Source organism: Oryctolagus cuniculus, chromosome 15 (assembly GCF_964237555.1).
Source record: "Oryctolagus cuniculus chromosome 15, mOryCun1.1, whole genome shotgun sequence".
NCBI classification, from domain to species: Eukaryota; Metazoa; Chordata; class Mammalia; order Lagomorpha; family Leporidae; genus Oryctolagus; species Oryctolagus cuniculus.
Genome location: NC_091446.1, coordinates 83,963,669 through 83,976,453, shown reverse-complemented (window position 1 = coordinate 83,976,453; position 12,785 = coordinate 83,963,669). Strand labels below are relative to the sequence as shown.

The window sequence follows — 12,785 nt, the reverse complement described above, 5'->3', positions numbered from 1 at the left end:
CTGTCTCCCACGGGAGCTTGGGACAGGGTCTTGTGCCCCCGTCTGGGTCTATGCTGATGTCTTGCCGTGGCCTTGCCGTGAGTTTTGGTGTTGTAACTGTAGGAAGGTTTTACCGGGTGTGTGTGGGGGTGTCTCCATGGCTGAGATGGAGTTGGTTCCCGGATGTGCCCTACCCCTGAGTTTTGCCTTCCAGTTCCCCTTCTTGACGTTTAACTTGGGAGTGGGCGGTTCAGGTTCTGGGGAACCCACTCACTCACTAATCTCCCTCTCTTCTGTGGTCACAGGGTTAGCCCAGGGACCCCAGGAGCTCCAGGCGGCTGGGCATGGCCAGCCAGTGGCAGGGGGCAGCCCCGTGCTCTGGGTCAGCCCCCAGAGGCACCCCGTCAGCCAGGCCAGAGCCAGCTCAGGAGCTCTGCCCGCCCTTGGGTCCTCTCCTCCCCACACTGGTACCAGCTCTGAAGTTGCCTTCCTGGTTTCCCTCTCTGCCACATAGCTCCCCCTGCCTGCCCCAGCCCACCCTGGCCCTGACCCCTCACTATTCCTCCCTCCCTGTACTTATCCCAACAGCCAACTTCTTCTGCACCAGACTGGTTAGATTCTGCCGTCCCTTTTCTTACTTGAGCCTCAGAGCTGGGGCCGAACCTGCATACGTGTGCTCCAGGCCAGACAATGTGGTACCCGTGTGCGTGGTTGCTGGGTGGGTAGCCAGCAGGTGCAGGCCTGGGGTGACTTGGGATGTGTTCTGAGTCCTAAGCTCAGGGTGCTGGGCACCAGGGAAGGGGAGGGAGTGTGGCAAATAGGTCCAGAAGCGATCTTTGATTTTGTTTTTTATTATTTGTTTATTTGAGGGGGAGAGAGAGAGAAAGAGAGAGGGAGGGAGAGAGAGAAAGAACACTCCTATTTGCTGATTCACTTCTCAAATGCCTACAGTGGTCCCAGGCTGAGCTGGGGTCCAAAGCTGGGAGCATGGAACGCGATCCAGGTCTCCCACGTGGATGCCTCCCAGGGTCTACATTAAAAGGAAACTGTAGCTGGAATCCAGAGGCAGGGACAGGACCCACATGCTCTAATGTGGCATGTGGGTGGGTGTCTTAACTGCTAAGCCAGAGGGTTTTCTTTTCTTTTAAGATTTATATTTATTTATTTGGAAGGCAGAGATATAGACAGAGAAGGAGAGAGAGATCTTCCAACTGCTGGTTCACTCTCCAAATGGCCACAATATCTGGGGCTTGACCAGGCTGAAGCCAGGAGCCAGGAGCTTCCTCGGGGTCTCCCGTGTGGGTGCAAGGGCCCAGGGACTTGGACCATCCTCTGCTGCTTTTCCCAGACCATTCGCCGAGAGCCAGATGGGAAGTGGAGTAGCCGGGACTTGAACTGGCGCCCATGTGGGATGCTGGTGCTGCAGATGGCGGCTTTACCCACAGAGCCAGCCCTGCCGGAGGGGTTTTGATCTGATCTGTGCTGCTGGGGGAGGAGCTGGTGCCCGCTTCGGGTCTGGGGTGTGACCGGGGTCCTGATTGAGCTGCCGTTCTCCAGCTCTGAGTCTCTCAGGCATTGAACTTGAGAATGGTGGTTCCCAGAAGCAGAGGAACCTAGAGGCAGAGGCCTGGGCAGAGTGGGTGGAGAGAGACTGGCCAGTGGGTACCAAGTCACAGGGAGCCGGGAGTGAGTGCAGGCATCCATCCAGGGGTCCTTGGCAGCTTCAGCCTGGCTGGGAACTGGTGAGAAATGCACCTGCTCACCAGGCCCTGCCCCCAGGGCTGCTGGAGCAGGAACTCCTGGAACTCCCACCCGTGTTTAAGGAAGCCCTTCAGGGTGTGGGGATTGAAGGTCAAACCACAAGTCAGAGAGAGGCATGAGGGGTTCCCCGGGATAATTCCCTGTGTGTGTGGGCGGGAGCCCCCAGCCTTCACCTTGCACTTCCGTGTGTGGGGCAGTCCCTCTGGAGAAGTGGGCTCCACCTGCGGTAAGAGCCGTTCCCGGCAACCCAAGGTGGGAGGTGCCGGGTTTTAGGTCGGCAACTCTAGAAGAGGGAGGGTGCGAGGAGGCCATGGGGTCTCCATGGAGACAGAAAGTGGCAGAGCTCTCTGCAGCCCTGACACCAGGGGGCGCCATCAGAGAACGTGCATCCATGGAGACCAGGCTGAGGGCTGGGGCACGGTGGCCCCTGCAGCACCAGGGCACCCATCACCAACGCCAAAGGCTGGGCAGGCAGGAGGAAGTGCCTCTCCCTCCCGGCCTCCGGGGAGCCTCCAGTGCACCAGGCCACAGCCCCCACCCCCCTTTTTTGATTGATTGCAAGACAAAACCTTGTCCGTAAGAATGCCCATTTCCCAGGGACTGGGACTCCCACAGCTCAAGTCCAAGGTCACACGTTGCAGCCAGTGTCGCTGCTCACAAGGCAGGCTCTGGTGCAGATCCCAGAGGGTACAGGGAGGCTAGGGGCCCTTCATGCTCCTGGGTGGTGGGGGAAGCTCACACCCCGTGTGCCCGCGCACGCAGCTGCCTGGAAAAGAGTCCCCCTCGCTCCCCCTCCGTTGTCGCTGCGCTCCGAGCACCCAGCTTGGAGGGCACCTTCTCCTCCCCTGTCCTCCCCCCCACCTCCGAGCGTCTGCAAACTTGGAGATGCGGAGTGCATGGAGGCAGGGCCACGCCCGGCGAGTGTTTCCCTCGTGATCCTTTTCCCAGCTCCCTAAGCACTATGGAGGCTGAGGCCGAGCAGGTGCAGACCTCTGCATGTGCAGGGCGCCGGTGGCTGGTGTAGGAAGGAGCGCGACCCCCGCCCGCCCAGCTCTCGGTGGGCCCTGGCGCGCCCCCTGGTGGCCGCGAGCGCGCACCACACCCAAGTACGGCTCATGCGCCCAGCCCTCGCTGAGCAATGCTCAGAACTGGCCCCAGCTTCACCTTGCCCGAGATCTCTGACTCTCCCACGCATGTAGAAAAGCCAAGATTCTTCCATGGCAGGGCGGCCCCTCCCTCTCACCTGAGGCCTGGAGTGAGCGGTCAGCCCCTGCTCCCCGGACATCGGCTTCAAGGAGCTCAGAAAGTGCATCCCAGGTCGCTACTCTGGGAGGGGCCCTGTGCACCAAGCCCCCAGCCCTGCTCTGCAGTCCAGCCACGTGACTGCTCACCAGGCACCTCCACCAGGAGGACTGGGTGTGCAGGGAAGGGTGCCATGAGCATCCTCCTTAGAGGGGAGCCCCAGAGCCGCGGGGGAGTCCTATAACATCACCCTCCTTTGTCAAAACCTCCCTCTGGCCCAGGTTTCACAGGCATCCCACAAGGGGCTGCAGTGGCCTGTGGGCACCCACTCGGGGAGTCATCCCTCCCCGTCTTCCAGGTGGCTGCCCATCATGTGAGAAGTTGCCTAGATGCACAGTAGCAGGTGCAGGCTTATCACCCCCCACCAAGGGCATCTGGAAAACAGGTCCCTATGATCCCGGCAAAGACACCGAGTACCTGGCTTGTCTGAGGCTTTTTTAGTGTGCGGCTTGCATTCTGTCTTCCAGAACACACTGACTAGGTCTTAAGTGATTAATTAAAAATACCCACCCCTCTCCCTCCTCCACCCCCTGCGCACACACACAAAGAAAGTGGATGGAGACTTCACGAGCCAGGAAGTGGCCGATGCGGAAGCCAGCACACTCTGCCTCTACCTCTCCACTCTCTCTGTCCCTCCGTCCTGTGCAGCCAGCTCTGGCCTGGCCCAAGGTGGCAGGCCTGATTCTTTTGGGTTGTCTGAGGCCACACCAGCCTCACTAAGGAAGGAGCTCACTCCCCCACCCCTTCCCTATCCCTCCGCCACTCCCGCTCCTCGTTTGCCAGGTGCCTGGGGTCTTCCAGGTCAGAACTCAGGGCTGACCCGGTCCTTCGGGCGTGTGCAGTGAGCCCTGGGCCCAGGAGTTGCCTGGTGCATGTCAGCAGGCCGATGTCATGCTCTGAGCACAGGTTGGGGGAGGGGAAGGGCAGGGACTGGGCCATCAGGTCCAGGCCTCCCACCCTCTGTGGGCTGAGCGGTGCAGATTCTGCCTTGGCCTGCAGCATGGGGGACTCCCCCGGGGCCTGTGAGTGGGGGTCCTGCCCCCACCTTGAGGCTCCCCATGCCAGGACCCCCAGGAGCGCAGAGGAACATTTACTGAGACCCCTGTCTTCCCTCCTGAGCCTTGTGGAACAGGGGCTCTGGGGAGGGAGCCAAGAGGTTAGCATGGGATCTGAAACCACATTGGGGGCTGAGACCCCTCCCCCAGCCCCAGGTCTCCACCCACCCATGGTGGATCAGAAGCTGGGAGGCAGATCCCAGCACCTACCCCGATTTTACCCATGTAACAACAGGGCAACAGAGAGGGAAAGAAACTTGCTCGCGGTGACCAGCCAAGAAGGCACAGAGCCAGTGGGGATTCTGCCCACAAGTGGGGTCTCACTGTGCCTTGTCCTCGCCCCTTCTAGAAAGCCCCTCCCCTCCGTGTCCGCCACAGAGACAGAAATGAGGAGCACCAGCATGCTTGGCGCACGTGCCTTTATTGGGGCGGGCTCAGAGTTCGTGGATCACGGGGAGGTGCAGGTAGAAAGTCCTCAGGATACTGCTCGGACGAGGGCTGTAGGAGGAGTCCGTGGCCCGGCTGGGCCGCCCAGCCATGTGGCTTCTGAGGTTGGCGCTCTGCGGCCCGTCCCGTGATGTTCTCACCAGAGAGTGCCCAGGGGCCCTGGCTTCACAGAGCTTCCCCCTGGGGACGGCCCTGGTCTTGCCACTGTCTGTTTGCCTGTGCAGACCCCCGAGCCCAGCAGAGGCACCAGTCCTCCTGGCTGGCTCTCTCCTACTTGACTGCTTTTCCTGGGACTCCCCAAAGAGCCAGTCCAGGGGGTCTGCAGGGCCCGCCGTGGGCCGTGGGGGCTGCTGCGCGCCGAAGTGGGCAGTGCTGTCCTGGAGGGTGGCAGTGGGGCAGGTCTCCTCCAAGCCCCAAGCTGGCCGGTGGGGTCCGCTGAGTCCGTCTTGGACTGTGGCCTTGTCCAGGACGCAGGTGGGCTGTGCCAGCTGACAGATGGACCTTACGTAGTCATCCAGGCTGGGGGAGGCCGGGGGCTCCTGCCCAAGCCCCCCGGGGGGCAGCATCTCCTCTGAGGTCTCCCGAATCGTGGGCAGAGGAGCCACGGAAAGCAGAAGCCGGGACCTCATGGCGCCAGCAGGGGGCGCAGCAACCTGCCTGTGAACAGAGAACAGGGGGTGAGAGCCTGCCTTGCCCCCTCTGTGTCCCCTCCCTCCTCAAGGCTGCCCTAGGAAGCAGGTGTCTTGAGAGCAGTGACTTCCCTGCGCTGCTGTGCTGTTTCTCCTGCTAAATGAGGACAAGCACAAATGAGAGAGGCCAGCTGAATGAAGATGAGGTCAGAGGAAACCCAGGTTTAAAACCAGGTTTCAAAGCCACTCACTGACCCTGGGACCTTGGCGGGGTCCCCCTTATGCACCCCCACTTACCCAGCCACAAAATGGGGTTATTCGCGTCCCAAGACACACGTGAGTAACCCCTTTTGAGCACTCTCTTTGAAAGCTGCGCCTACTTTTTAGCTGTGCATCCCTGGTCTCCTACGGGTGCAGGTTCAGGCTGAATCTCGCCCCCTCCAAGCTAAGCAAAGTCCCCGTGGTTGGCTCAAGCTGGGGGGCAGTGGCCGTCTCTTACCTGTAACGGACAGGGTCTAGGGACAGCAGGGAAGCTGTGCCAGCAAGGGCAGTCCTGTCCAGGGGGAAGCCCCCAGGAAGCTTCGGGGGGCAGAGGGTTCTGTCCGGCACTGGGGACTGAGAGCAGGAGGAGGACAGCAGGGCCGTGCTTCAGCCAAGACCAGGCAAAGCAGGAAACTCCTCCCGGGGCCTGCCTGCCGCTGCTTTTATACCTTCCCCCCTGGCCATCCAGAGCCAAAAATAGCCGTGCTCAGGAAGGCTCTGGAAGGAAAACAGCCTGGTGGGCGGGGCCTGGCCCAGCTGCCAGCCTGGAGCCCTGTTTGTGCCTGTGGGAGGCTCTAGCTGTTTACACTGAAGGGCGGGGGTGGAGTAGCCACTGTTCTGGCCACCTAAGGCCACTGGGGGTGGGGGGGGGGTCAGGGAGGGGAGAGGCAGCTCCACAGCTAGCCCAGGCTAGAAGCCTTCCGAACTGTGTGTTCCACCAGCACCAGGACCCACTCCAGCTGTGCGCTGGCTCCCACAGACCCCTGGGCCTGCAGCAGTGAGGCTGGTGGCTGGACCCGCCAGTGACCTGACGTCAGCCGTGCCCGACCCCAGCCTCAGGCCTGCTCAGAGGCAGGGCATGGTCGCCTTGGAGCAGGGCCAGGGCAGCCTGTGGGGTCTGAGCCTGGTGTTGCTGAAGTCTGGATCCGGGGCCTGCATAGGACAGTCTGTTGGCTCAGTCGTTCACCAAATAAACGGTCCTGCCGTGGGCCTCTGCCTGCTCTTGGCGCAGCAGACATAGCAGTGATCATATGCCTGGCAGTGGCCTCCAAGGCCCCTGGAACTCACATTCTGGAGTGGGGCGGGGGGACTTCCAGCTACTAAGTAAAGCCCAACAGCATGCAGTGTCTTCCCTAAGACAGGCCGATGGAGCATGTGCAACGGCCCTGTGATGGGAGTGTGCTGGCCATGCTCAGGGGACCTGGGACAGGCCCAGGTGGGAAGAAGGCAGGGACCTCCGCGTGGATGCTGGGTTCCATCCGGGGGGTGGTGGAGTAGACACTGCATCATTTAAACAAGGGTGCTACAGTCCTGGCCTCTGCTTGAGAGGGTTAGCTCCAGCTGCTGGACCTGGGCTGAAGTGGCTAGAGGAAGCCACTTCCCACGCGTAGGGGCGAGCGCCAGAGTTCAATAGGCCACTGAGGACAAGGTGGGTGGCCCGGTGAGCGGTGAGCGTCTCAGACCCCAGATCCCCTGCCCCAGCCTCGGCCCCACCTGGAACACACCTGCTTCATGCCTGTAGGCAGGGAAGAAAGAGAAGTCACCAGGAAGAAAGAGGGCTGCCCAAGCCAGGGTGTGAGTGTTGGACAGACCCCAGACTCCCTAGGCAGATGCTGGGGTCCCGGGGGCCTCTCCCCCACCCGGGGGCATCTGAGACCAGCAAGCATGCAGCAGCTCCCGCCCCAGTAGCCTCTGCAGAGCCCGTGTCTGTTTTCTGTCTCGTCTTGGGATTACTGAGCACTCAGCAAATGAGTGTGGAGATGCAGAGACTGGAGCGTCTGATGTGGGACACAGAAATAGAGAGCCCAGGGTGACGTCCTGACACGTGGGATTCTAGAGTCCCCTGGGCTGGTGGGACCTGCTCTGCCTGCACGCCATGCCCCTCCTGCTTGGCGAGTATGACCCAAGTATGTCAGGCCAGCACCTCCCCGCGAGTCTGCCCCTGACCTCAGAGGCGGCCCCCTGGGTCACCCCTCCTTTTCTGGGTCTCCTCCTTTCCCCGTGCCCCCTGCCTCAGTGTCTCGTCTGGGCTGTCCCTCACACAGTTGCTGATTAACCCCACTCACCATCCGCTCCCTGGTCTTAGACAACACAGCGCACCTGCCCAGGAGTGGCCAGCCACCTGACTTCCCTGATTGGCTGCCTGCTGCTTCCTGCCTCCGCCCCTGCATCTTCTCAGACAGTTTCTACCGTCAGGAGCACCTGTCGCTCATCCTCTCTGTCTGCCTTTAACCGTCACTTTGTCCAGGAAGCCCCCTTGTGTCTAGTCTGTCCAAGCCTGAGCCCCCTGTGGCCGGGTGCATGTCTGAATTGCCTTCTGCTGTTCAGGGTCCAAGGCTGTGGGTCTCAGCAGAGCAGCCGTCCCTACAAGCTGAGATGTTCCAGGTGGGGGCGCTCTGTGCTGCCAGAGGCACCAGACCTGCACCCTACCTTGGGTTTTCAAATGAACCCCAGATGGCTGCCAGCCCTTGCTTTGTAGGTAGGACAAGTTGTACACCTGTGTCTGTGTCCTATCAGTAGAAATAGAAAACAGCACTGGGTTTTTCTTGTTTGCTTTCTTTTTTTAGCCAGTAGTACGGGATCATATCAGAAAGCTGTGTGTATCTTTGATAACCTGAGAGTCGAATGTTTTCTCCGTGGGTGGTGGGGTGTTTGTCGTCCGTAATGGACCACGAGATCCTTGCTGGGCAGGACATCTCTGTAAGTGCTGCCAGGGACGGCAAGAAGTGCCCATGACCTGGTCTCCCTGGACTTTTAAAAAATGCCAATAAAGAGAGAGAAGTGGGATTTGTGAATCTGAATTCCACGTACATGAGGAATCTAAAATGATCCAATGAAGAGGCACAGAGGGGGTGCAGACGATGCGGCTGGGCCAGGCCCGTGGGAGGTGGGACAGTGGGGCTAGGCACAGAGAGCCTGGAGCGGTAGATCAGAGACACGGAATTCAGCCAACTGGGCGCCTGCAGAGGACTGGGTCCCTTGGGCTGGGAGGTTTGGCAAAGGCTTGGTGGGGGGGCACATAGACCTGGGGAAACTGAGGCTGCTTGGGGATGCAGGGTGGGGGCTGTTGCAGAAATTCTAGTGGTGGGAGGTGAGGCTGGCGGTGTCCTGGGGTGGTGAAAAATACAAAGCCAGCTGTTGGGAAAGAAACTGATTTGAACACCAAGGGGCCGGGTCAGCCCAGGGAGAAGGAAGCAGGGGAGGGGGGTGGAGGGTGAGACCCACCCAGAAGAGCAGCTGACACTGCCCTGGTGGATGTGAGACCCCCTGCCCCCGGCACAGGCTGTGCTGAGAGTGTCCTGAGTGGCCAGACGGTGCTTCCCTGGCACGTGCTTCCTCATGAGGGGTGGACGTGCCTGCCGGTCAGTAGTGGGTTCCTGTGGGACACCTGACTCAGCCCCTGCGCCCTGGCTGGGCTCCTGGCCAGCAGTGGGCCGAGGGTGGAAGGCACGCTCGGGCTTCCTCCTGCACTCCTGGAGGAGGAGGGGTGGGACTGAGGGTTCTGGGATGGTGGGGGCCCCGAGGGTGGCTGCCACAGGGGGAAGGAAGCTGACCTCTGTGGTCCCCGCAGGAGGAAGGGGCTTTGATCATCGAGGGGCTCCTCAACATCGCCTGGGGTCTCCGGCGGCCCATCCGGCTGCAAATGCAGGACGACCGGGAGCGCGTGCACCTGCCCTCTGCCTCGTGGGTGCCTGGACGGCCCAGCAGCCACCTGTGAGTGCCCAGTGGGTGGAGCAGGGCTGGGGGGCCTTGGTGATGCCTGTTCAACCTCAGCTCTGCCATCTGGGGTGGGGTGTCCGGGGCCTGAGGGTGCAGGCTCTGGTCCTCTCTGGAACTCCAGCACGGGGGCATGGGCCAGCATCATCCCCACAGTCCGTGGCCTTGGTGCTCCGTGGCCTCACCGCCCAGACATGCCACCTGAGAGCAAGGAGAGAGGCCAGCAGCCACAGGGTTCCATCGCTGCTGCAGGCCATGCTTTCTTGGCATACCCTGCCTTACAAAGTCACACAAATGTAGCCTTGTACTACTCTGGAACCATAGTTCATAACTATGCATTACTTGTCCAGGGATAGGCAAACAGTCAGTGGAACAAAATAGCTTTTTTTTTTTTTTTTGACATGCAGAGTGGACAGTGAGAGAGACAGAGAGAAAGGTCTTCCTTTGCCGTTGGTTCACCCTCCAATGGCCACCGTGGCCGGCATGCTGCGGCTGGTGCATCGCGCTGATCTGAAGCCAGGAGCCAGGTGCTTCTCCTGGTCTCCCATGCAGGTGCAGGGCCCAAGGACTTGGGCCATCCTCCACTGCACTCCCGGGCCACAGCAGAGAGCTGGCCTGGAAGAGGAGCAACCGGGACAGAATCCAGTGCCCCAACCAGGACTAGAACCCGGTGTGCCAGCACCACAAGGTGGAGGATTAGCCTATTGAGCCATGGCACTGGCCACAAAATAGCTTTTTTAAAAAACTTAGAGGCATTGAATATTACCTCTTAGTTTTTTTTTTGTTTTTTTTTTTTGTTTTTTTTTTTTTTTTTAAGATTTATTTATTTCAAAGGCTGAGAGAGAGATCTTCCAATCTTGGTCACTCCCCAAAATGGCAGCAACAGCCATGCCTGGGCCAGGCCAAAGCCAAGAGCCTGGAACTTCATCTGGGTCTCCCACGTGGGTGTGGGGGCCCAAGAACTCTGGTCATTTTTTCCACTGCTTTCCCAGGCACATTAGCAGGGAGCTGGATTGAAAGTGGAGCAGAGCAGCTGGGACTTGAACCAGTGCACCTATGGGATGCTGGCATTGTAGGTGGCAGCTTAATTCATTATACTCCAATGCTAGCCCTCAGAATAGGCTTTTAAATAAATGGTTCCGCTCTCCATTTAGAAAGAGATAAAGCTAGATCCCTTCTTCACACCACACACCAAAAGCAAGCTCAGGTGGACTAGACTGGCACACACCAGTAAGTCTACAGTGTGAGACACTGGTGAAGAGGTGGGGAGACAGGGCTCATCCACAATGTTAGAGGGATGTCTCCTTCTGGAAGCCATGGTTTCTTGCATATTTTACTATTTAACAGACACTTACCTCCCCTACCCCCAGCCCCAGAAAGGGCAGGCCATGGCTAGCCTTGTTTTCTTAAGAGACAGGCATTCGCAGCATTACCCCTTTCAAATGAGCAAGTGGAATCAAAACTCAGAGAGCGCTTAGCAAGTGGGCACCCTGGACATAGATGGGGTGGCCCTGGTCACTGGAGTATATTGTGAGCCACAGAGGTGTACAGGGCAAAGTTGCATGCCCCAGAAAAACTGCATGATTTTTTACCTTGGGGTAAAATCAGTCACAGGTACAGTCACGGTCACAGCCACCATGTGCCCACGGGTCCTTGTGTCCACGCAACACAGCCCTTGTCTGCAGAGCCGGACTCAGGCTCCTCCCAGCAGATGCTGTGCAAGGCTTTTCCTTGTTTTATTGTTCCAAGTTCACTTTCTCGACATGAAACCCAGGCTTCCACTTGGCCTGCCCCTCTTGCTTCTCGCCTGTGTGTTGTGCCCCCGAATCTGCCGGCCTCGTGTCTTTGGCCTGAGACGCTCCCCCCACCCTGCCCTCTGAGCCCTGCGATTGTGTCCTTTCAGGAAGGAGCCCCCTCCCCAGGACGGCAGGGTCCCCAGCGAGGAGCCGAGTGCCCAGCCCAAGGCTGAGAGTTGCAGAGACGGCGCAGGTAAGCCCAGCCTGTCTCACCTGGGGCAGGGACAAGAGATGCAGATCCCGAGCCGGCTCCCTAACATTTGCAGCGTCTTTTGTCTTAGGGGCCACCCTCGCCAAGTCCAGAACTCAATACAGGGCGCATAATGTGCATTGCCATTTACACCTGTCTGTGGGAAATGACTCAGGGACTTTGGAGGTGACCCACAGTGTGGGACCGGAGGGCCCCCACCCCGCCGTGTTGTGTGTGCTATGGAAAGAAGCCTCATCAGGCAGCATGGCGCCCTGGCCCCAGGTCTCTAGCATCTCCCCCTTGCTCTCTGGGACCTGTAGCAACCCACCTACCCCCTCTGTGCACCTTCCCTCCGCACTCAGCCAAGGGCTTGACCCACAGTGGTACCCAGAGGACAGGACTGGGGTCCCCTGAGACCTTGGTGAGTTCCCCGCGGTGGAAAACAGGAGGCTGATGACCTTGTGAGGTTGTGACCCAAGTGGCCCCACGGAGGCGGGGGGGGGGGTCACCTTTCTGTGTGCAACTATGGAATCGCCCGGCCTCCAGCACAGGAGTGACACCGACACCACCGTGTGGCTACGGAGCCCGAAGAGCTGGCCGCCGGAGCCCTGGCCATGGCTGTCACCACCTTCTACCCATGCCTAAGCCCCTCCCTGTCTGTTTCCCACCACAGGACCCCCAGAGGAGGATGAGGAGGCCCCACAGCTGATGCGTACCAAGAGCGACGCCAGCGCTATGATCCAGAGGAGGCCCAGGAGCCGTGCACCTGGCGAGGCCCAGCGCCTCCGCCGGCACCGGTTCTCCATCAATGGGCACTTTTATAACCACAAGGTGACGTCCTGCCCCTGCCCAGGCCTTCCCTTGCTCTTGAAGCTGAGCGTGCAGGGTGCCAGCGCCAAGCACAAGTGTAGCAGGTGCAGCAGGTCCCATAACGGTCACGTGAGGGCTCACTCCCATCATGGTCCCATCAGGGCGCCTGCCGCCATCCCTGACCCAAGGCCACATCCATGAAAGTGTCCCATGTTTGCACTCACTGTCAGTCCATTCTCAGAAGCCATGTGGAGTCTGGCCAGCAAGCCTTAGGCTGGCAGCAGGGAATGCCAAGTTCATCTTCAGGGAAGCTGTTTCCTGTGAGCTCAAGGGATGGCTCGCTGAGGACACCAGGCATCCAGGGGTCACCCTGCTGGGTGAATCGAGCCCACAGGAGCAGAGGTGTGCCCAGGCGCATGGCTGTGTTCCCAGAGAACCTGGCCAGCCTCCGATTCCCAGCCTTTGTCTGAGATTTCATTGTCTGGGCCTGGGGGAAGCATCGCCCTCCCCAGTGACATCATCCCACAAACAAATCCGACCCGAGAGGAGATGTGGATTGTTTCTATAAATGGAGTGAGTGGCAGCTGGGGCGAGACCCAGCACGGAGTGTGCTGTAAGAGGCTGCATCCGGCCGCTCGGAAGCAAAAGCACAGGTTTTCCCCTTTAAGCAGCTGCCCTGCTGATAGAGGAAGACTGGGGGGGGGGGGGGGCAGGGCCCTTCTGCTCTTAGGTGTGGGGACAGAGAATGCAGCTGAGCAAGCTGAAGGCACCCTGCTCAGGACCTCCCTTTTGTCCTCTTGCCCAGTTCCCAGCTCCACCCTAGGCAGGCTGCTTTGCA

At 59.7% G+C, this 12,785-nt stretch overlaps 2 protein-coding genes across 6 annotated transcripts in view; one reads left to right on the top strand and one right to left on the bottom strand.

Moving 5' to 3' along the window:
- RASSF4 (Ras association domain family member 4) overlaps positions 1-12,785 on the top strand; it is a 35,121-nt gene that overhangs the window by 10,735 nt on the left and 11,601 nt on the right. For 4 of the 5 annotated variants that reach the window (XM_070058131.1, XM_070058129.1, XM_017338471.3 and 1 more), the window contains exons 4-6: positions 9,006-9,148; positions 11,055-11,140; positions 11,811-11,968. In XM_070058131.1, coding sequence (XP_069914232.1) covers positions 9,006-9,148; positions 11,055-11,140; positions 11,811-11,968 — 387 coding nt within the window. Of the gene's footprint in view, positions 1-8,211; positions 8,322-9,005; positions 9,149-11,054; positions 11,141-11,810; positions 11,969-12,785 lie in introns of those variants that run through there. The other variant, XM_070058132.1, reaches the window with a different exon arrangement.
- On the bottom strand, positions 4,500-5,856 carry DEPP1 (DEPP autophagy regulator 1). The gene is made up of 2 exons (XM_002722527.5): positions 5,673-5,856; positions 4,500-5,201 (listed from the first exon to the last, which is right to left on the bottom strand). The coding sequence occupies exon 2, from the start codon at positions 5,171-5,173 to the stop codon at positions 4,532-4,534; it is 642 nt and encodes a 213-aa protein (XP_002722573.2). The 5' UTR covers positions 5,174-5,201; positions 5,673-5,856; the 3' UTR covers positions 4,500-4,531.